At 48.6% G+C, this 22,391-nt stretch overlaps 1 protein-coding gene across 36 annotated transcripts in view; it reads left to right on the top strand.

Moving 5' to 3' along the window:
- Positions 1 to 22,391, top strand: part of SCRIB (scribble planar cell polarity protein) — a 117,881-nt gene that overhangs the window by 22,566 nt on the left and 72,924 nt on the right. For 35 of the 36 annotated variants that reach the window (XM_054189675.1, XM_054189670.1, XM_054189667.1 and 32 more), the window contains exons 4-16: positions 279 to 368; positions 1,103 to 1,159; positions 5,351 to 5,414; positions 6,655 to 6,729; positions 6,819 to 6,963; positions 8,012 to 8,130; positions 8,520 to 8,719; positions 9,328 to 9,494; positions 10,082 to 10,206; positions 11,705 to 11,830; positions 12,359 to 12,592; positions 13,077 to 13,394; positions 15,554 to 15,616. In XM_054189675.1, the coding sequence (XP_054045650.1) occupies positions 279 to 368; positions 1,103 to 1,159; positions 5,351 to 5,414; positions 6,655 to 6,729; positions 6,819 to 6,963; positions 8,012 to 8,130; positions 8,520 to 8,719; positions 9,328 to 9,494; positions 10,082 to 10,206; positions 11,705 to 11,830; positions 12,359 to 12,592; positions 13,077 to 13,394; positions 15,554 to 15,616 (1,783 nt within the window). The remainder of the gene's footprint in view (positions 1 to 278; positions 369 to 1,102; positions 1,160 to 5,350; positions 5,415 to 6,654; positions 6,730 to 6,818; positions 6,964 to 8,011; positions 8,131 to 8,519; positions 8,720 to 9,327; positions 9,495 to 10,081; positions 10,207 to 11,704; positions 11,831 to 12,358; positions 12,593 to 13,076; positions 13,395 to 15,553; positions 15,617 to 22,391) is intronic. The other variant, XM_054189668.1, reaches the window with a different exon arrangement.

Genomic DNA, 22,391 nt, shown 5'->3' with positions numbered 1-22,391 from the left:
GATCACATGGCATAATTTAGTCTGGGATTTGTGCTTGAGTACTGCAGAGCCGAGTTGGTACACTTGGACATATAGTGGCTCTGGTGCAAGGGAGTATTGTCTTGGAAACGGGGCATATCCTGGATCAGAGCCAGGGTCAGACTTGGTTCCTTCTCTTCTCCTTTCTACATGTTGATACCACTTGGGATAAGACTGTCTTTTGGGGGATTTAAGTGAGGAATTTAGAGCTTGTTTTGTACACAGAATCAATGGTGTTTTGTCCTGTCATGTTTTTACAGGCTTCCAGAGGGCTTCACGCAGCTTCGGAGCCTGGGCCATTTGGCCTTGAATGATGTGTCCCTGCAGAGCCTCCCCAATGACATTGGGAAGTGAGTATGCCCCTGCTCTCACAGCGGGGAGGAGGGTTGGGGTGGGAACACCACACTCGTGGAGTGCAACACAAGCAGGACTTGGAGGGGAAGAGCGTGCCGTCCCAGGTACAGCTTGCCACTGTACTGAACGCACTGTGTGAGCACCTCTAGGCAGTATTCTTGTTAAAAGGCAACCTTTTCCAAAAGGTTCTTCTCCTGGTCTCATCTGCTTCTCCTCCCCTGTGGTCTCTGGCCCAGGCAAGGAGCGCTTCCAGGCTTCTTAAATCCTTAGTCATTACGTATTTTATGAGTGCCCATTTGCCCCTTTCCAAACAGTTGTGGTCTGTCCGATGAAATGATTTCTGCTGCCAGCAAATGGCCAAGGCAAAGCCTGTGGGGCTTTGCCCATGGGGTGCGGTGCCCCTACCATGGGATTTGGCTTTCTACACATGAAGGATTTTATCTTTTTGGGCAGTCAGTCCTGTATGTGATACCATGTTTCCTTGTCCTGAGTTTGGGCATGGTGTTGTTTCCCCATGATTTTGCAATAAGCAGTCGCCTTCATCAGAAGTCATTTAAGATCCTCTGTTTTTTGTTTTCCCCTGTCATCGCCATTCGTGTGCACGCACTCACGTACATGCATTTGTGCAGGCCATGAGGGGTGGTCCCAAGGGAAGGGCTATGAGCAGGTCCTTGCATCCCTGAAGCCCTATTCAGTGAATCTGGCTTTCTCGCTCCCTTTTCTCTTGCAGTTTGGCAAACCTGGTGACTTTGGAGCTACGTGAGAACCTGCTAAAGACTCTCCCCACGTGAGTGTCTGTCTGGTGGCTTCAGGAGTCCTGCCTGATCGTTCTTACTGATTCCTCAGGGACTTGCTGTTTCTGTAGTACAGGCTCTAGTACTTTGCTTGGGAGGGCTCAAGGCTTTGCATAAATTAGCTGCATCTTGCTGGATTTCTGTAAATTGGGGCGAGGAAGGAGAGAGATGATACAGGGCTTAAGAGCAGGCAAGGATGTTCAGAGTCTGTACTCAGCCTGTGTCAGGACTGATTTGGAATAGACAGGGTTCCACAAGAGAGCTGCTGGAAATGGTGAGAACCATTTTTCCTGGAGAGGTGGAACAGATGATGGATTCTTTTGGGAAAAGAGACAAAAATGTACTGATGTGGGTATAGGAAGAACTCTGTATACAGTGCAGTTTTTGAAGAGCAGCAGAATACGGCTAATGATCTATTTTGCTTCCGACATCTGTGTTTTCTTGGGTGTCCCTTCTGATTGTTCTGGTTGAGCAGTTTGTGGGAATGGGTGGGATAACTGGCTTTCCTGCAGCAGACAAAAAATAAGCCAGCAAGGGAGAAGAGGTAAGTCTTGCTAAATGTTTCAGAGAGTTAGGGACAGAGATGAATTCCTGGTAGAGGATCTGGTTGGTATAGCTGATGCTATCAGATAGGATATGGAGAACAATGACTTTCTGCATTAGTCTCTGGTTTTGAGCCCATGAGCGTTGTTTGCTGAGTTTTCTAACCTACATTAGCTCTGTCAGCTTGTTTTCTGCTTGTTTATCCATCCAACTGATGATTCCCCCAGTCTTCCTTGAATATATGTTGGAAGGGATTCAGTCTGACTTCTTTTTGAATAGCAACGTGTTTTGGGGCCACACAAATTCCTCAGTGAACGTGTGAAGCAGGCAACTATTGCCACCTTTCCTCAGTGCCCTCTTATTATTCATGGCAAGTATTCAGTTTGGCTACCTGTACTTTCCCCCCTTGCTGCTCTGCTGTATTCAAAAAAGAGTGAGGGCAAAAGAGGCATCAGTGATACAGTGTTCAAGCAAGGCTTTGAGACCCTAAGCAGGTAGGACTTTAGTCTTGCTGCTTCTGTGATGGCTATGCCTCCCTCACGGTGAGATGTTGCCTTGACTCAGGTGCACGCTCTTCCTGATGGTTATTTTCCTTTGGGACCTGCAAGTACAGGCTTTATATGACATCATTGATATCTGCTTGTAGAGTTCATGTGTCAGCTTTGACCCAAAGGACATGGCACTTCCAAAAAAGGAGCTGAAAGATCTGCACTGGTCAGCTCCCAGGCTTCACATCTGGTGATTACACAACGTGGAAGCATAGTTCAAATCAACGCTGTCGTCTTGTCTCTGATGCCAGAGTCACTGGATCTTTTCTGCACAAAAGTTGTCAGCGTTAACACCTTGTCACGGAAAGGTGATATTAAGAGACCCCCTGAGATGGCCCCATGTGAAATGTAGCCACAAGGGAGAACGTGAGAGCCAGGCTGAGAACAGGCAAGCAGGAGGAGTTTGGGTCCTGGTGTTGGGACCCACTGCTGTCTGTTCCATGTGTTCTTTGTGTTCACACAGACAGGTACCACCGCTGTGATACACCATAAAATTAAGAGGTGTGATAGCTACATCCAACGTTGGGCTTTCAGACTGCAGTGAAGGATGGTCCCAATGGCTTTTCACCATCTAAGAGCCAGCAAGTGTCTGGAGTTTGAGAATTCGATCTGTGACCAAACCCATGTGGTTTCTGGGGAGATGTGTCACACTCGGTGCTGCCTTGTTTTCCCTATGTTAGATTTGTATGCCATCCAGCAAGATACTTGTAGCATGCTAGGAGTTTTGGGGTTTTTTCTCTGAAAGATAAGTCCAGGCTTGATACTCATTCTGCAGTGCAATTCCAGCTTCTTTTCATCTTTTGTCAATTCTCCAAATTCTACTTTTGGATGATTTCTAAAAGTAGAAAGAGGATCTTGAAGGCCAAGGCAATTTTCATCAGATCTATCAGTCAAATATGAGATCGCAGTCGATGTCTGAAGAAATTTCAGTGGTACTGTCAGGTGCTCTACCCAGGTCTGAAGCTCTCGTACTTAGTCTGGTTGTAAATTGTAACCAGGAATGGCTCTAAACAAGTCCAGGTGATCACGCCAAAGAGTAGAATGACCTATGGAAATGGATGATGCTTTCAGTATTCAAGGTTACTGAGCCCACTGGGTAGATGGGCTTCAATACTGTGAATTTGTGACTGCATAATGCATCAGTGTCCTTTTGATTTTTGTTGTTGTTGAGCTTCTTAAAAGATCCAGCTTGAAATGACCTTTACTTACCAAAACTTAATTTCATTGGTTAGTCTTCTTCTGTCAACTGAGTTCTGAAACAGTTCGTCTTGTACAGTCAATTATCACTCCTCACCTCTCCTACACAGATGGGACACAGCTTGCCAATCACTTGGGAAGGGTAGCTCTCATTGATGTATTTTCAGGGAATGCATGCTTTCTTATCACCATGTTCCAGTACTTAAAGGGTGGCTGCAAAGAAGATGGAGGCTCCCTTTTTACAAGGAGTTATATGGAAAAGACGGGGGTAATGGGTAGAAGTTACTCCTGGGGAGATTCTGATTGGACACAAGAGGAAAATTTTTCACAATGAGAACAATCAGACTTTGGAATAATCTCCCCAGGGAAGTGGTGGATTCCCCAACGTTGGATGCTTCTAAGATTCTAAGATTCAGCTGTACAGAGCATTGGGCCATCTTGTCTAGACTGCGCTTTTGCCAAGAAAGGTTGTACCAGGTGATCCTTGAGGAGGTCCCTTCCAACCTGGTGTTCTGTGAATAGTGCAGGGTGATCTATACTGAGGCATTTTGCAAGACCTCATATATCAACATGGATTCCACAGCTCCCTGTCCCTATTTTGGGAATTCAAGCCACGAAGGTGTGAAGGGACAGTCAAGGCTGCTTCACCCTTCAGAGAAGTCAAAGTGCAAAGGTACAGATATAATGAGAGACTGCTATACAACAGAATCCTTTTGACAATCCTGTTGATAAACCTTTGCTTGACTTAATATCTCAAAATCCACCGCTGCATAAGGTAAGAACTTGCTTTTCGTGTTTAGCCCAAATATCTTTATAGCCTAGCTTAGGCGAGACTTTTATTCTTTTTTATTCTCTTTTGTTGCTTTCTCACAGATTTGCAGCCCCCGACATCCTTAGTTTGGATGGCAGTGAGATGTATAGCTCTGTTTCCAGAGAAATATAGTGATTTCTGTATCAAGACAATTCCTTATGAAGAGAATAAAAAGAACTGAAGGCCTGGGGAAGCGGCAGGGCTGAGATGGCGGTTCCGTCCTAGTGTAAAGTGAGAGAAATCAACCCCTGTTTGGGGAAGTGGGAGTTGGAGCTGATGGGGTAGGACTGAGAGCTGAGGACACCTGGGCCATGTCAGAAGATCTGAATCCTGGTTTCGTGGGGTTGCAGACTGCAGCCTTTTATATCACCAGCTCGTAATGTGTTTGGATACTCAGGGCACATCCTTGGACCACCAGTGTTGAGGAGCTTTGGTTCCCGTGCACGCTTCTTGCAGCATCCTGCCTAGTGAGCTTCTTGTCTGTATGTCGTGACCTCTTCGGAGGCATCATGCCAGTGTTGTCTTTCCTGCTCTCTTAAGCAGCATGGGCATTCCATTTGGAGAAACTGAGGCTGTTGAATTTGTCATTTCTGCCTCTCCCTGCAGCTGTGCTCCCCTTGCCCCCCAAATACGCATTGTCTTCTGCTGACTCTCTCCTGTGTTGTGGTTTGGGCATCAAACCAGGACATCCTGTTGTCTGTTAGTCTGTGTCCAAGTCCCCGTCCCTGCTACAAAAATGGGCAGCAGTGTTAAGGTGTGGCTTGTTGTCTGTCATGTTTTTGCTCAAAGAGTATTTTATGGTGGGAGGGGGAGAAAGCACATTGGTGTCAAAGTGGAATCTGGCTCTTTGGGACTGCCGGTGCTGCTGAACCTAATGCAGATAGCCTGGCTTGGGGAAGGGTGCCCACCCCCCTGCGCTGCTTGGCTCAGAGGGACTATGGAAAAAGTCAGGATTGCCCCACCTGTTTTCGGAGTTGTTAAAAATTATATAATCTGTGAGATGTGTGTCCCAGATGCTAACCTTCCGTTCTTTCTTCCTTTTTTGTTTTTTCTCTCTTCCCCTCTTTGCTCCCTGTATCTTGCAGTTCGCTCTCCTTCCTTGTCAAGTTAGAACAGTTGGATCTTGGTGGCAATGACCTGGAAGTACTGGTAGGTGAGGGATGGCGGGGAGGGAGTATGGGTGGTTGACAGGGGCAGAACCCTGTACCTCTGTGGAAGCAAGTGGTTTTTCATCTGAAATACACAGAAATAGACCCTTAGGTTGTTTGGGAAGATTCTGATCTACCCACCATGGCCTAGTCATTGTTCCCAGCATAATGTTCTCTTCGTGTGTTGGCCCTCTTGTTTTGCTTCCTACTGTCCTCACGCACAACTTGCTCTGCTCTTTCCAAGCCCTTCTGCTCTGGGATGTTCATCCTTGCTTCCTAGCTACCTGAGGAGCTTTCCAATGAGACTGGTGTTTCCTTTTTCTTCTGTGTTGCGCTGCCCCCAGCTGTTGCTTTTCACCTCTGCTAGGCTGACTTTCTGCCTTTCTCCTTTCTGATTTGGTTTCTCTACTAGGAAGTGCAGGACCATTTCGTGTTGCTCCTGGCAGTGAAGTCAGCCAAGCGTGGGGGTGTGTGCCCTCTGGACCGGACTGCCTCCATGGAGGGCTCTGAGCGCAGGCATGCTGAGAGCCAGTGCACAGTCTCAAAATTCAGTTTATCTTGACATTCAGGGACATCCAGTGATATTCTTTAATTTTGCAACTATGGATTAAGCTATTACTGAATCCTGCTGTTAATGTTCTGGAGTGCTTTTTGGCAGAAATCTGTCTAAATTGGGAGCAAAAAGAGCAGCTCATGCGGTTGCTATGCACAAGGCTGCAGCTTACTTGTGGGAACAGTTGTCTGGCACTTGAACCGCACTTCAGTGGTGCGTTAACTCCTCAGTGTGTGTGGTGTTTGTGGAGTGGTGCTATGAATGTATGGCTACCGTTGCTAATGGTGCTGCTATATGGTGTCCGATTTGACAGTCTTATCCAAATTGTTCTCATGTCTGAGAGGAGGAAGAGGAGAAAGACTCATTTCTTGCGTAAGGCTGGAATTGCCAAAACCCTGTTTAGTTCTTGTCTTGCCTGCTACCAGGCAGTTTTGCTGCTGTCTTCCATGCTTCCTGTTGGGGCCTTTTGCAGCCAGTATGCCATCCCAGACATTTCCAGACAAAGGTGCTGCGATATCGTGGCACACCAACACGTTAGCTTCATAAACCATTTGGTTAATGGTCATAGGAGGTGTGAAATCAGTAATGATGTCTAGCTTTGCAGAGGTGTGGTGTGATTTGTAGCATCCTAGAGCAGCTTCACCCCTGTGGATGGGACTGATGCTGTTACTGCCCTGCTCTGTTACAGCCAGATACTCTGGGAGCGCTACCAAACCTGCGTGAGCTTTGGTTAGACCGGAACCAGCTTTCAGCCCTGCCTCCAGTGAGTACCTCTTTGGGGCCATTGATTCACCACTTTGCTTCCTTCCTCAGCTGCTCCATCAAGCCTTAGTGTCTCCTTTCTGATCCTAGGAGCTGGGCAACCTCCGCCGCTTGGTCTGCCTGGATGTGTCAGAGAACAAGCTGGAGCAGTTGCCCAATGAGGTCAGTGGGCTAGTAGCACTGACGGACTTGCTCCTGTCACAGAACCTGTTGGAATGCATTCCGGATGGGATTGGTGAGTAGTGCGGGACTTCACTGCCCTGCGAATGCTCCTGGCGGAGGGGCTTCAGGCAAGAGTGTATGTAACAAGGTATTAGGGCTTGATGGACATAGTCACGATAGTTGAGTGCAGAGGCAGTAGATGATACTGATGAGCAGACCTCTACAGGATGAGTTCAGGTTCTTGATCTGCATGGAGAATTGATTGAGAGCAGCCCTGGGGAGAAGGACTTGGGGGTGTTGGTGTATGCGAAGCTCACAGTGACCCATCAATGTGTGGTCGCAACCCAGAAAGCCTGGGCTGCGTCCCCAGCAGTGTGGCCAGCGGGTTGAGGGAGGTGATTCTGCCCCTCTGCTCTGCTCTGGTGAGACCCCACCTGGAGTACTGTGTCCAGCTGTGGGGCCTCAGCACAGGAAGGACATGGGCCTGTTGGAGCGGGGCCAGAGGAGGCCCCAGAGATGCTGGGAGGGCTGGAGCCCCTCTGCTGTGAGGACAGGCTGAGAGAGTTGGGGGGGTTCAGCCTGGAGAAGAGAAGGCTCTGGGGAGACCTTCCAGCCCCTTCCAGTCCCTAAAGGGGCCCCAGGAACGGTAGGGAGGGACTCTGGAGCAGGGAGGGGAGCTGTGGGACGAGGGGGAACGGAACGGTTTTACACTGAAAGAGCGGAGACTGAGATGAGATATTGGGAAGAAATTGTTTGCTGTGAGGGTGGTGAGCCCCTGGCCCAGGTTGCCCCGAGAAGCTGTGGCTGCCCCATCCCTGGAGGAGTTCAAGGCCAGGCTGGAGGGGGCTCGGAGCAACCTGGGCTGGTGGGAGGTGTCCCTGCCCAGGGCAGGGGGTGGCACTGGGTGGTCTTTAAGGTCCCTTCCCACCCAAACCATTCTGTGATTCTGCGATTACATTATCGTGCATGGGTGAAACCTGTGAACAAGCCTGGTGGGGAAGAAAGGTAGTGCCTGTATTGTTAGGATATATAATCCCTGTGGGAGGCATTTCAGCCAGGTGAACACAGAACAGTCATTATCTCTGTGGCATAGTTCACATGCTGTTTGTTGCCGTGGCCAGGTCAGCTGAAGCAGCTCTCCATCCTCAAGGTGGACCAGAATCGGCTGACAGAGGTGACAGAGTCAATTGGGGACTGTGAAAATCTGTCAGAACTCATCTTGACAGAGAACATGCTGACAGTAAGTACGCCAGCAGCCACACTGCCCCTCCTGTGCTGTTCAGTTTAGGCACATGCCAGGGATCTTTTCCGATCTTCTGGCTTATGAGCCGGAATCCTGAGCATGCTCCAGCTGCTCTCCCTTTAGCTGCTTTGATGTACCCTGCTGGAAGCTGTATTCCCTCACTGTTTTTCCTCTGAAAAATTCTGTAGGATAGCAGGGCTACATGAAAAGCTGCATTTGGTGAAATGGGAAAATCTGTCCCAAAGTTGTAGTGAGAACTTACTGAAATGTGTCTGTTAGGACAGAAGGCAGCTTTTTTTTTTTTCCCCAGCTGGAGGGCTTTGTGCCTTTGTACTGTTCTGCTGCTGCTCTTATCTTTTGCAACTACTGAATCGTCTCCTTCCTAGGCCTTGCCAAAGTCCCTTGGCAAGCTGGCCAAGCTGACGAACCTGAATGTGGATCGGAACCGGCTAACATCCCTTCCAGCTGAGATTGGAGGCTGTGCCAATCTGAATGTGCTGTCCTTGCGAGACAATCGCCTGGCGCTCCTGCCACCAGAGCTGGCCAACACCACAGAGCTTCATGTCCTGGATGTGGCCGGGAACAGGTCAGCAGCAGGAAGGGTAAACAGGCTTGTAGGCATGTTTCTAAGGAGGCTGCTGTGAAGGAGCAGCATGGGCTGGGCCCTGGTGTGTTTCGGGAGACGCTGATCCCAGGATCCGCAGTTTGGAGAAGCCCAGACTGGCTGCTTAGGGCTCTGGGAAAAGGGCATGTGCCTCTGAAGCTTTGCCTGTTAAGCCCTTCTCCATCTCACTGGAATACAGGGTAGAGCTAATGCAGAAGTGTGTGGGCATTTAGCCATGGAAGCTGACCAGAGCTTCTGTTTGGAACACCTCTGTGTTCCAACCTGTGTCTGTGTACTGGTCTGTGAAAGCGTAATTTTTCTGTCTTCAAACCCCTCTTCAAAAATCACCGTTTTCACATTGTTGATGGGAGTTGTCCTCTGCTAAAAAATGGTGAGGGTAGGTTACTGGAGTCCAGTCTGTGGCTGTTGCAGAGCCATATGCAGCACGAGCCACCTGCCTCACTGTGTGTAAGAGTGAGGGATCCTGCGGTGGCTTGGCTCTGTCCTCCAGTGCAGGCAAGGCGTTCTGGAGGTGAGTTGAAGTTACTTCATTACCAAGTTTAACCAGCAGTTCTTCTCTTCTTTTGCAGACTGCAGAACTTGCCATTTGCTTTGACAAATCTTAACCTGAAAGCCCTGTGGCTGGCAGAAAATCAGTCCCAGCCCATGCTGAAATTCCAAACGGAGGATGATGAAAAGACAGGAGAAAAAGTTCTCACTTGTTACCTGCTTCCCCAGCAGCCCTCTCCCAGCCTAGGTAAGAGACGGTGTTACGAACACTGGCTGCAGTACCATGTACTCTGGGGAGTGCTGTAGGGAAGAGGCCTTGAACCTTCCTCTCTGCTTGGTTGGACTGTTCATCGTTACTGCGATACCTGTAGCAGACCCAGGCTCCTAAGTGGCTGATGGCAACTTTCCGAGGCAGAGATTGTTAAAACTGAGAAATTGCATTTCTGCCAGGTGGTAAAGAAGCTGCAACCTAGTCTTCAAGTCTTCTGCTTTGATCTGTTGACAGAGTAGTTCGTTCTCTGTAAGGTTTGCTTCCTGTTATGATGATATTCTTCTGATTCATGCCTAATCCTACCTTTTTCCTTAGTTCTTGGGTGAGGAGTGCTAGAGCTGAACCATTCGGGTCCTTTTGTAGAGACTCCTGTAGATCTGGTGGGAGACAGAAAGAGGTGACAAGATCTGGAGGCTACATCCTTTGTCCTCAAGGCCTCTGTGGTTTGATGCCATGGACAGATACAACAGAAGTGCCCTCATGGGTTGAGAACTGTCTTTAATCCAAGCCTACAACCCTGCTTGTTCAGAAAGTAGTTCCCACTGTGTTATCTTTCTCCCCAGAGAATCTTTTGCAGAACAGTGTGGATGAGAGCTGGACAGACACCAATTTAAACAGGGTCAGTGTGATTCAGTTCCTGGATGAACCCAAAGCGGATGATGAAGAGGAGTCTGGAGCTGAGAGACGGGTAAGAAGAAGAGTTTCTGGAGGCTTGTTAGCTCCCAATGGAAACAGACACAATCTAAACTTTTTTTCTAAGATGGGGAGCCATTATGGTGTCCATGTTTCACCCTGTAATATTGCTGCAGACACGTACTATATTTTTGCAGTCCAAAGGGCGTTTGGTGTCCTGAGGAGACAAGCAGGTATAGAAGAATTCCCCGAGAGCCTTTGTGCAGGTTTACAGTGTGATGGCTGTCCCACGGGAGCTGAGCTGTGACTGCTAACCTGCCAGGAGCGTTCAGGTAGCTCAGAGATCCTGATAGTCAGAGCAGTGCCAGGACTGGATTTAGTTGACCCCCCTCATGGGGAAGAGCTGCACAGCCAAACTCGAGCCTGGCAATCTCCACCCCTCCAAGCATGGAGCCAGATGCAAGCCCATGCTGGGGAGGATCCTGTTGTTAAAGTAGCTAAATGGTGTAGACAGCCTCAAAAACTATCGCAGATCATTTTGCTTTCATTGCAGATGCACAGGGCAGGATAAAAGTTTCAGTTTTTGTCAATTACTCTGTTGGTTTAAATCTCCTGCAGGGTTTTTTCCCCCTTTTTGTCTTGTGGAGAGAGATTCTTTTGAGATCTGAATCCTTCTAATAAATTGTATTTGCATCTGTCCTTGCAGTATGGATAAGCTGCTGGTGTTTGGAGCTTTCGGGAGGGGTGTTTTGATCGTTTTTAACATCATTATTAATTTTGGAATACTGTTTTTCTTGACTCTTAGCTGGGATGGAACTAGCTAAGCGTCACAAATTCTGGTAGCATATGGGCTTGTCACACAAACTAAGAGACACCAGACTGATTAAGACGATATTCCACCTTATGTGTTCCTTTAGGGGTTTCTGTGATGATGGTTTTGCATTTACTAAGCCTGAAGCACAATTTATAGAATCATAGAATTGCCTAGGTTGGAAGGGACCTTTTAGGTCGTTGAGTCCAACCATCAGCCCAACTCTGACAAAAACCACCACTACCCCACGTCCCTCAGCACCGCGTCTGCCCGGCTTTTCAATCCCTCCAGGGATGGCGACTCCCCCGCTGCCCTTGGCAGCCTCTTCCAATGCTTGATAACCCTTTCGGTGTAAAATTTTTTCCTAGTATCCATCCTAAACCTGCCCTGGCACAACTTGAGGCTGTTTCCTCTTGTCCTATTGCCTGTTCCTTGGGAGAAGGGACTGACCCCCACCTTTCTATAGAACTATATAGAAATCCTCCCAACCCCTCTATCAAATGGAGAGCAGGATAATGTCCAAGAGAGAGCTCTGAGACGTGACATCTGCCTCCTTTTCTTTCCTGTGCCCAGATGCAGGCTATAATAGTGGAGAGACCCAGATCATATCCTGCAACGTGACATTGGGTCATGTCCAGCCGGGGCTCCGTCACTCTGATAAAATATGTTATTTGAAGTGGTTTGGTCTTGAGGCACGGCAGGTGCTGCTCGGACTGTTGAATCTCCTGTTTCTCGCCCGTAGGGCTTACAGCGCAGAGCAACCCCTCATCCCAGTGAACTGAAGGTTATGAAGAAAGTGATTGAAGTTCGGCGCAATGAGGTACACGCTGCAAAGCCTGATGCAGACCTGAACTCTCCTAACTCAGAAGTGAGTGCTGTTCACTAAGAAACGGATAATGGGGAGGTAGTGTGTGTAAGCTGGGCAGAAAGAACTTGCTTTGGGGAAAGATTGGAAGGGACAGAAGATGGATTGCCTGGATTCCAGGGGTTGGAATTGCCTGTGGTGTCAGCTGGAGCCACTGAGATAGAGGAAGAGATGCAGCCAGGAGACAGAGAACAGCCTAAGGGGAATTGTGTGCGCTGGTATCGCTTTTTCATAACACAGGGAGAGGAAAAGACGGCTCTGATATTCCTAGAAAAGAATGATGGGAACGGAGTGCTCGGAGGAGGCATCTTGCTGCCTGGGTGTGATGCTAAGAATAAATGCCTCCATAGATGGTAGAACAAGGGTGGACCTAGGTGAGATGCAGCAGGCTTGGCAGGGAAAACAGTGGGCAGCCTGAAGAAAACGCTGGTTCTGTTGGTACTGGATCGTAGCCCACCTCGCAGCAATTGCACTGCATTGCTCCATCTGCTGCTTTGGTTTCTGTCATGACTTTTACAATCATCTTCTCAGGAGAAGAGGCTGAGCGCCATGTCAAATCGCAGCGAGGACTCCCACCTTTCCAACAGCACTGCCTCTGCTGACTTTAGGGGAGAGGAGCAGGGAGAGGAGGGAGAGAGGAGCTGGACAAATGGGCAGGTGCTGGAGATGCAGGAGCTGGAGAAGGAGGCAAAGCCCAGAGCTGAAGAGGAGCATAAGGAAGCTGCTGACCATGAAGAGGAAGATGCGGAGGTGGAATACAATGAGGTAGGAGCCTAGGAACTGCAGCGGGGTCATGATAAAAAGTGGAAGGACTTGAAAGGTTCAGAGAAAATGGTAAATGGATGTGTGATTTGGGCATGGATGAGTGTGATTTGGGCATCACTGGAGGCAAATACGGGCGGTGGAAGCCAAGTGCAAGCAGAGATTCAGGCAGCCTGCGGGAGCTGGGTCCATGGGAGACTGGGAAGGACAGTGTGGGAGCCAGACAGGGACTATGGGAAAATCAGGGTTACAGGTTTGAGTGCCCTGAATCCCTGGAGCTGACAGAAGATGTGTCTGGGTGAAGGAGCTGATATGGAAAAAGGCAAGTATGGTGAAATTTTGACCTGTATTCCTATCTTCTTTAGCACAAAAGCAGCAGCACTGGCTTCGCCTGTGTTGGTAGTGGGGGGACAGCGGGTTTCTGCACTGCCTACAGACATGGCTGTTACCGGAGGTTCACAAGCTTTCTGGGGCTTTGCTATTGTAGCCCACTGTACACTTTGCTGAGGACACACTAATACGGAGTGAGGATGAGGATGAAGACGAAGAGCGACCGTTCCCAGTGGAGAAACAGAGGCTTATCCGCAAGGACACGCCCCATTATAAGAAACACTTTAAGATAACTAAACTGCCGAAGCCAGAGGCAGTGGTGGCACTCCTGCAGGGCTTGAACAGTGATGGAGTTCCCAAAGAGGAAGAGGAGTTAGGAGGCTGCAATAACAACACAGAGTCCGCAGATCAGGAGGAAGCATGGGATGAGGATGACAGAAAAAACGGAGCTTTATCTGCTCAGCCATCGGTTAAGGTAAGGTCTTGTGGGGAGGGGGAAAGGTCAGAGGGGTGCCAGACCTCCCTTCTGCTACTTTGCCCTACCAACCAGGTTGATGTGGTAGCAACGGAAATGTTGGCAAGAGACTCCAGCACTTCAGGAGACCACGCTGAGGGTGGGAGAGCTGAAGTTTGTTCTGGGGCTCATATGGTTGTCCAAGAGCTGTGCCATGTTGCTTATGCCTGACTCCTTGTGCTGTACCCAGATTCTTGCACCCTCCCCATTATGTGTGATGTTGTGTTCTGTGCTGCAAGAACGGTCTTTTTGTCCCACCATTGACAGGTTCTTCCATTCATTTCAATCGCCTCCTTGCTTGCCGGTTCTTGCACCTCATTCGCAACAGGATAAGCTTTCTCCCTGGATGGACCTAATCTCAGGCTTGTGTTCAGGCTGCTTACACAGGTCTTCCTGCCACAGCGCTTCCTGGAGAGGAGCGAGTAGTGAGAGTAGACAGGAGCGTGCCCTTCCCGTTGGTTCCACCCTCTGCCTGCCCCCATGCAGCTGCAGTCTGATGAAGTGTGCGTTGGGATTTAGGGGAACTTGTGCTCTGGAGTTTTGCCATTGCCATGGGGCCGCGGTGGGCCTTTCCGGTTATGTTTGGGGCTGGTGAGATAGGAGGTCCCTGGTCTACTCAGCAGAGTCACTGTGTTTGGTTAGCGACACACAGAGATTCTTGCTTGAGGAAGATCCTCGCAGTAGAATGGGAATATAGTGATGAGGGACACTGCATGAGGTTCTTACTGAAGCTGGTGTGATGATTTTGTGAGGTGTATTTGGCAGGCAGGGATTAGGATGTGGCTGAATCTCCATCATAGTCTGAGACTGACAAATCTCATGGGTGAGATGTGAGTCTCTGTACTGGTAGAAGATGCTGGAGTAAAATCTGTTCTTGCCGTCACTGCACACACTCCACACTGCTGGGATCGTTTCCACCCCACACTGGAGTTCAAATTGCTCAGGAAAGGTTCTTGCACTCAAGTGTGCTTTGGAGCCTTTCTTTCAGTGGACGCTTGCCTTGCTGAATCTGAGCTCCTACAGCACGTCCGTTGCTCTGGGGGACGAGGCTTGTGGTTTCCTTCCTGTTTGTGAAGTTCTTCAGTATGAAAAGAAGTTGCTGCTGCTTGTAAGAATGTGTAGAGCCATCTTGCATCCCCTTCATCCAAGACCTGCCATACTTGGGAAATGTCCTCATCCAGAAAGCTTATTTCAGCTGGGGACTCAGAGATGAGGATGCACTGACCCGTTGGTAAAACCTGTGGGGTCTACATAGGCGTTGAGACCACAGGTTGGGTGTATCTATCAGAAAGTTAACCCTTGTTATCGGCGAAGCCTTCTGCCTGGAACTCACAGTTTTTCTTTTCGTGGGGCTGGGCTGGATGCCTGCTCCATGACGGCAGATTTATTACTTTGCCTCCTGAGCCATCTTCCAGAAGTGGCAGTGTGGGAAGCAGTGTCCCTGTGCAGTGGAGTTTCAAGGGAGAGGTGCTGCATACGTGTATTGAAGGAGGAGATAGGACAGGGCATGTAGGATGCTGAGTCCTTCAGCCAGAGGGGGTTTTTAGCAAAGACAGTTGGTTTTCAAGAGAAATTCTAAGGCTTCCTGTGTTTGAGAGCAGATCCCTGGGTGTCTGGCAGGATGCGTGGTTCCAGTGGAGGCTCTTCCCTTTGCCGGAGGGACTAATGCAGTTTGATTTAGGATCGCTTCATTCCTGTGCAGCAGCTGGGTGGCACCAGAGGTCCCTTCGTGCGTTTCTCCTGTGTTGTTTAATCCTTCCTTTACTGAACGACTCAGTTCAGAGCGGGTACAATCAGCTAATAGTGTTCAGCTTGTGAGCTTGGTGGTCACAGCCTCAGAGTGCCGACAGACGAAATACGGCCTTAAAAACACAGCTTCCAGTTCGCTGGGCCAGGGAGCGGTGGCACTCTGCGTGGTGTGAGCCCGGGAGCAGCCCTGTCGCGGGTGCTCGCTGGTCGGTGGTAACCAGGAGCGGTGTGATGGGGTCTGCTCTGGTGTGGTGTGGCCAGACCTGTCAGAGTGGTGTGCGTTTGTGTGTTGGGTGGTGGTGGTAGTGGTGGTGGGTTTGGTTTATGCTCCACTAATCCGCATGCCTCTTTGCTGGTTCCTGTCCTAACAGGGGGTGTCGTTTGATCAAGCCAATAATCTGCTGATTGAACCTGCTCGCATTGAGGAGGAAGAGGTCTGTACCACTCCTACTGTTCTCTCTCTGCCAAAAATCATTCAGTCTGCTTGATTTGCTTCCCAGGCTCACCCATTGTTGTAGGGGAAATTCTGATCTCTCTGGGTCAAGTGGCTTCTGGACCTGACTGATCACAAACACACAATGATTGTTTCCTCCCCTGCTTTCAACTCCTTTCCCTACTTTTCCGTACCTGAGGTGAGAATGGCTGCTGCAGATCAGGAGTGAGATGCAAGAAATGTAAAAAACCCAGAGGGAGCTGAGGCGGCAAATTCAGTTCCTATTTGCTGTGCACTGAGGAAAGAGAAGGTGGAAGAAAATAAATGCATTCTCCTGGGCATGGTGGGTAGCCCTGAAGGAGTAGAGGCCTCGGGAATCTGGTGGGTGCTGTGTATGACCCTTTGGGAGCGGGAGGAGGATCTAACTTGGGACACTGCTGTTGGATGGGAATGGTGGACTGGAGTTAATGATTCGTGCATCTCGTGCAGCCCCCCGCTATAGAATCCCCTCAAGTCTTCCCATGCAGCACTGGGGGACATCGGAAAGGGGCAGGTGGCACTAGAGGGTCCGTAAAGCCCCTGGCACATGTGTGGTGTTCTGTGCCAAAGTTTGAAGTCCTGTCTCTTGCTGCCTTAGCTCATCCTCTGAGTATGATTAACTTCCTGAATTTGTTTCCAAGTTTTCAGTAGGCTTGCCCGGTCCTTCGGGTCAGTGGGCTTTCTACAGGCCGTGTCTCCTAGGAGCTGCGGGAAGCAGAGTGCTGCTGCCCTGGCAAGAGGCAGAAGCTATTGTCAGTACCAAGGGCTTGCATGGAGGTTTCTTCTCTTAGGACAGTACAATGGTACCAGATCCATGTATTGCATGAGAGTGCCGGCCTGGTGGTCTCGGTGAACTTGGCTCTTCGCTACTCCCTCAGCTGTAAAACGGAGGCTTTTCTTTCTTGGTTTTGGAGTAAAACCTTCTGGGAGGGAATTGACAAATCCTTTCCACTTCAGGCGAAACATGAGCTGGCTCAGATGTGGTACACTGTTAGTGTGTCCTGAAGATTTGTCCACCTTAGCTCTAGATCACTGAAAAACACATTCATATGTCTTGCATTTCTCTTCTGCATAGCTCTTCTGTCACTCAGAGACGCATCTGAGTACAGCCGGGTGCTTCCTGGTCCCTCATTTGGGAAACCACAGCTCTTGGTCCTTCTTTCCAGCTGTTAGACATCACGGTCCATTTGCATTCTTGCTCCTCGAGGTGCAGTGGCCCAGGAAACCTCAGCCTTGTCTGAGGAAATGGATGTGCCTGTCCCTTCCTTGGCTCCAGCCCCGGCTCCGCCTGTGTCTGGTGGAAGTGCCTGGAGCTTCTCTGTGGTGTCTGGAGGGGGGTGGCTGGTTAGAGGCCTCGGGTGTGCTCTGCTGTCCCTGCAGTGCAGTCTCCTTTGTGCAGATCTGTTCCCTCACTGAACAGAGCAACGTGGTAATGCAGTTCCTGAGGAGAAGCATCCTAGAGATCCACCAGATGGGTGGTGTTGCCTCAGAGCAGACCAGCTTTGGGAGGGAGGTGATAGTCCTACAGCTCTGGGGGAGTGCTCAGCTCCGGGGATGGTTACTGACCCCTCCAGTCAGTGATACTCTCTCATTTTAGTGGAATCACGCTGGGCACCTACCAGGACTTGCAGCTCATGGGGAAGATTCAGTCTTCAGAAATATGAGTGAAAGCAAACTGTGGGACTCGGGCTGAGAGTGCTGTCGGTGAGAGCTGGACTCGGGCACCGTGCGAACGGGACACCTCACTCGTGCTGAGTCTTCCTCCGTCTTCCCTCACCCTCACCGTCTTCCGTAGCGCTTCGGCTGTGAAAAGCACGTGCCTCTTGGAGAACAGGTGGAGGACAACAGGAAAAATATTCAGGGCCTTAAAGACTAATTAGCATCTGACTGGAGAATTAGCTGGGGAAGAGACGGATCCCAGAAATCGCGTCTACCTGTTGTTTCCAGGGTGATTTAATGTCCTTCAGAAGAGCCTGTTATAGCAAAACCGGTGGGCTGATAAACCAAGCAAGACCATTGCGGAGTGGAGAGAGCCTGGTGCCCTTCGAGCAGCACAGTTTAAGTTCATAATGCTGCTATGACATTCCTTGTCTAATTTTATACAGCTCTCAGAGAGAAGGAACTACTGATTGTGTGTTCTTTAAGCCTAAACCATAATCCTGAGCCAAAGACTAACCTTGCCAGCGTAGAGCTGGAGACATCTGCCTAACTTCTGTAGTGTAGGGAGGCCGGTGCTATGTGTGCAGCTGGCGCTTCCAGAGCTTCTTCAGCTGTTGGCGCCAATGGGACTCTGCTACAGGGAAAGAAATAATTTTGTTAAAACATCTGATATCTGGTAGTGGGTATCTGGACAGCATTCCGTTCCCAATGTTTTGTCTCAGACTCCATCTGCACTGCAGAAATAGCTGTATCTGGGTCATAGGGAGGCTTTTGGAGGAGAAAAGAAGCGTATTGAGCTGCTGTTTGAAGGCACGAGGTTGCACCTGAAGTCTGTTTGTTTTGAGATAATTTTTGAAGAGTAGTCCAGAAAGAGCTGCTGTACCCATTGAAGATAATAGTGGAAAGAGGGTCCCAAATTCTGTTTAGGTGGCTGATGCTTCTTTGTAATGGCAGATGTCATCCCTCTGTGTTTGCCCAGGCTTAACCCATCCTCTGCAGAGCACCTGAAAGTACAGGAATCGTAAGGGGCTCTGCACTGGCAAAACTTGGCTGAGGAGCTTGACAGGCTTTTGCTTCTCCCGGGACACATTCTGCCAGCTGCACAAGGCTGTCTAGAAAGGATGTGCTGCTAATTTCTCTCCCTAGGAAAGGGCTGGGCTGATCTTGGATGTTGGAAGCACTTCGACTTCCTTGCTGGAGGGTGGCAAATATCCTGACAGCCTCTTCTGCTCAGATGTTGTGTCTTATCGCTCTGGAGTCAGAAGCGAGTCAAGTCTTCTCTCCAAAGGAGTCTTGTCCTGTGGAAGTTGCTCAGAGGTACTAGCATTTGCGCCTGAAGGCAGGCTTCCTGCTTGGCACCACAATTGCCGTTTGCCGGAGGCAGACGGTGTCAGCACAGCTTGGTCCTGAAGCACCCAGTGTAAGAGGGTTCAGCTTTGAAAAGGTCCCAGGTAGCGCATGGCATCAGGGTGCCCAGCTGGCAGGAGTGGTCCTGTTCATCCCAGTGATGCTGCTGCCTTTACTCTTGGACCTCTGGTTGTGTTGTTTACTGGCTGAGACCGCGTACTCATCAGGACTTTGTCAGGCTTCAGAGTTCTTATGTAGCAAATTTGATTTCCCACAACGTGACCTGTAAATTTTAAAGCCTGAAAAGATTAATAAACCTCTCTTGTATAATGCAATAAAGATCATGTCACCTGTATTTGCTCAGCTGGCTTGACTAGAATATACTTTCCGACAGAGCAGAGTCCTCTCGAAGTTATGAGAAGATACAACACTGCTTTCTCTCATTTAATTTTTGAAAAGACTGAAGTTTCCATTGAGCAAGGAAAAATATGCCATAATTTCTGTTTGAATTTGTCTGGCTTTTAATGTATTGCCAAAGGAGTGTTTTTATGACCTTTTCCTACTGGGCTGAAGGGCCCTTAGTATTCCTTTTTACGCTGGGAAACTCCAGCAGTTTGGAGGTAGGGATTGTAATCTCTTCTTGTAGATGTACAACTTCACATTCTGGTCTATTAAGGCACAGTTTGAATATGATTCACCTACGAAGTGACAGATATTACTTGTGTGATTGCTGCTTATTCACCATAATATATCACTCGGTGTCAACTGCAAGTTTTACCTGATCTGGAGCTTTCTTGAGGACCAAGTAGCGAACCATGGAAGGATTTCTCACAGAAATGCAGAACTCCCTGCAGAGTGTCCTTTTCCTGCTCTAAGAGCATGGCACAGTCACCTGGTTTGCTTTCTGAAATGGAGCAGGAAGCAATAGGGGGGTGGTTTTAACAGAGAGAGGGAGAGGATACCCTGTTTAAACAAAACACTCTACTGAGTTTTTGCTTTTGAAATAGTAAAATGTAATGTATATAGCAGATACGGGTCTCACTGCTTAGGACAAGCATTATAGAAAAAATTCAGGCATTAAAATAACCCCTGTAGAAATTAATGGGGCTTAAGCATTTGCATGCCTTTAAAAACTGCTCCCTATTTGCAAACTCAATAGGATTTTCCGTCTGTGTCTGTAATAGAGGAGAAAGATGCCTCCTAGAGTAGTTTCGAGACCTTGCGATGGAAACAAGCTATAAATTTATGACAAAGATAACACAGATTATTTGGAAGAAATCTTGAAGTCAAGTCATAGAATCATAGAAGTCTCCTACCATCACTAGCAACCAGAGAGTATAAAAGTCAGTCAAACCTTTTATTAAATATGGATTGTTTCCTGCAGTTACTCGGCATCTGTGCGTGCACTCAGGTTCCTCCTACTGTGAGAAACCAAAAACTTCTCCAGATTTCTACTTCTTGAATGATTAGAAAACTTACTTTCAAGCTGAACTTACATTTGCTAATTCATTGTTTTCGTTATATCTCATCTTGAAAAATCTCTTTCCGGCCATCTGACCCTTTATCTGCTTGTCCTTGGTATATTTTTACGGACATCAGTCACAACTCCTCCTAGCCTTCATTTTGCTACATTAAAGAAACCAAACTCTTGTAATGTTGTCTTGCAAGATGGATTTCCATTCCCTGTCTTCCTCATCGCCTTTTCGTTCACCTGTTCTGCTTGAATTCGGGTTTGTTGACGGTGGATAACATGACAGAGTTTATTCAGACTTCAGTAAATTCCATAGTTTTTCTTCCACTTCAAATGTGATAGTTTCTGTTTGTGGATTTAGTTAATTCTCTTTAGCTACCTAACTTTTGTTCCTGTATTCAGCATCGAGGTCCTTAGTGAGTTTTGTCCTGCAGACTGTTGGTGTGCTTAAACATGGTTGTTTCAAAACAAGCAATGCCAGGCTTAGCGCAAGAATTTTCCATTTATCTCATTGTCACCTTGGACAAACACTCTCCTACCGTGCTCTCTGCCCTTAGCAGCATAAAGTGGAAATGATAATGTGAGGCTAGCCATTGAAACAGATCTTAGAAGAGCTGTAAATTCACCAGTCCTTTAAGTCTTTTATTTGTATATTAAATGATGGACTAAGTTTCTAAGTGAAATTTTGTAGGCAGAATGGTGCAAAATGAATTACTATACCAATGATTTTACCACACAAAAATCCCTATTTCTAGAATTCATTAATGAAAGAACTAATCATAGAATTGTAGAACAGCCCAGGTTGGAAGGGACCTCGAAAGGTCCAACCTTTTGTGGGAAAGGTTGAAGGAGAGGATGCCATCCAGAGGGACCATGACCGGGTTGAGAGGTGGCCCCGTGTGAACCTCCTGGGGTCCAACCAGGCCCAGTGCAGGGTCCTGCCCCGGGGTGGGGGCAGCCCCTGGTGCCAGCCCAGGCTGGGGGTGGGGGGATGGAGAGCAGCCCTGAGAGAAGGGCTTGGGGGGGCTGGGGAGGGTGGAAACGCTGCCCATGAGCTGGCAGCGTGCGCTGGCAGCACAGAAACCCCCCACAGCCTGGGCTGCATCCCCAGCAGCGTGGGCAGGGGGGCGAGGGGGGGATTCTGCCCCTCTGCTCTGCTCGGGGGAGACCCCCCTGCAGTGCTGCCTCCAGCGCTGGGGACATCGGGAGGACACGGGGCTGTTGGACAAAGCTATTCTACGAAAGGGGCCTAGATGAATTTATCTAGCACCCTGACTGTACCACGTCCTCGGGGAGGTTGTTCCAGTGAATGATTGTTCTCACTGTAAACATTTTTTCCCCTATATTAAGATGAAATCATATCTCTATAAAGCCACTCATATATAGATATGAATATTCATACATGTATCATGATAGATGATTCATATCTATATGACAGCTATGTATTTGTATCTATATATATTCATATAAAGATTAACCATATCTGTATGGACCTAGTTTTTTTATTTATGATTTGAAAGTCATCATTTTTAATATTTTAAAAAACGCATCCTTTCTTCATCCTCGCTCAATAAAAGGTTGTTTGCTGTCTTGGAGCCTCTCTGGGGAAGGGGATCTGCAGGAGCACACCGAGCATTTAGCATTGCAGGTCGCCTGTCTCGTCTGCTCTTAACGGTGCTGTCAGTCACTGGGGATCGCAGCTCTCTACAGTTGGTGCTACACCGGGTGGAGAGGTGTTTGGTGAGAAGGTGGTAAAGTGCTTGCCTCCTCTGATCTGTTCCCTACCACCTCTGCCTTGTAAGTGTCCATTCCCTTGGCAACTAAAAAACACCTCTGAAATAGCATCAGAGCCAGAACACCTTCAGCTCCTGCCCAGCAGGCTGCTCTCTGCCAGGGCAGGATCCTTCCTTCATGCTCCTTTTTCCGTTGCTGGTTTTTAATTTAGTTCTCACCAGCTCATGCAGTAATCTCCCACCTTCCATTTGGTCACTGATATTTCCAGCCTGTCCCCTTGTCCTCGTGAGTTATTGCTTGCTGAAGCCAGATTTAGCTCTTCTCATCTTACCTGGTGAGTCAGTGCCTCTGGCTCCTGAACTCGTGTCTCTCTCGCATTTATGTGCCGCGTAAGCACCCTCTCTTTTGTTGTGCTGCTCCTGGAAAAAGGACACGCAGAGTCAAAAGTGATGTCTGTGTAAAGACGTCTCTAATGGTGGGTCTGAGGGACTTTCCTCAGGGATTAGGACGCACAGACCTCAGCGAG

The sequence above is a fragment of the Rissa tridactyla genome, chromosome 2 (assembly GCF_028500815.1).
Source record: "Rissa tridactyla isolate bRisTri1 chromosome 2, bRisTri1.patW.cur.20221130, whole genome shotgun sequence".
Lineage (NCBI taxonomy): Eukaryota > Metazoa > Chordata > Aves > Charadriiformes > Laridae > Rissa > Rissa tridactyla.
The sequence above is the reverse complement of the archived record's forward strand: the minus strand, read 5'-3'. Positions and strand labels throughout refer to the sequence as shown.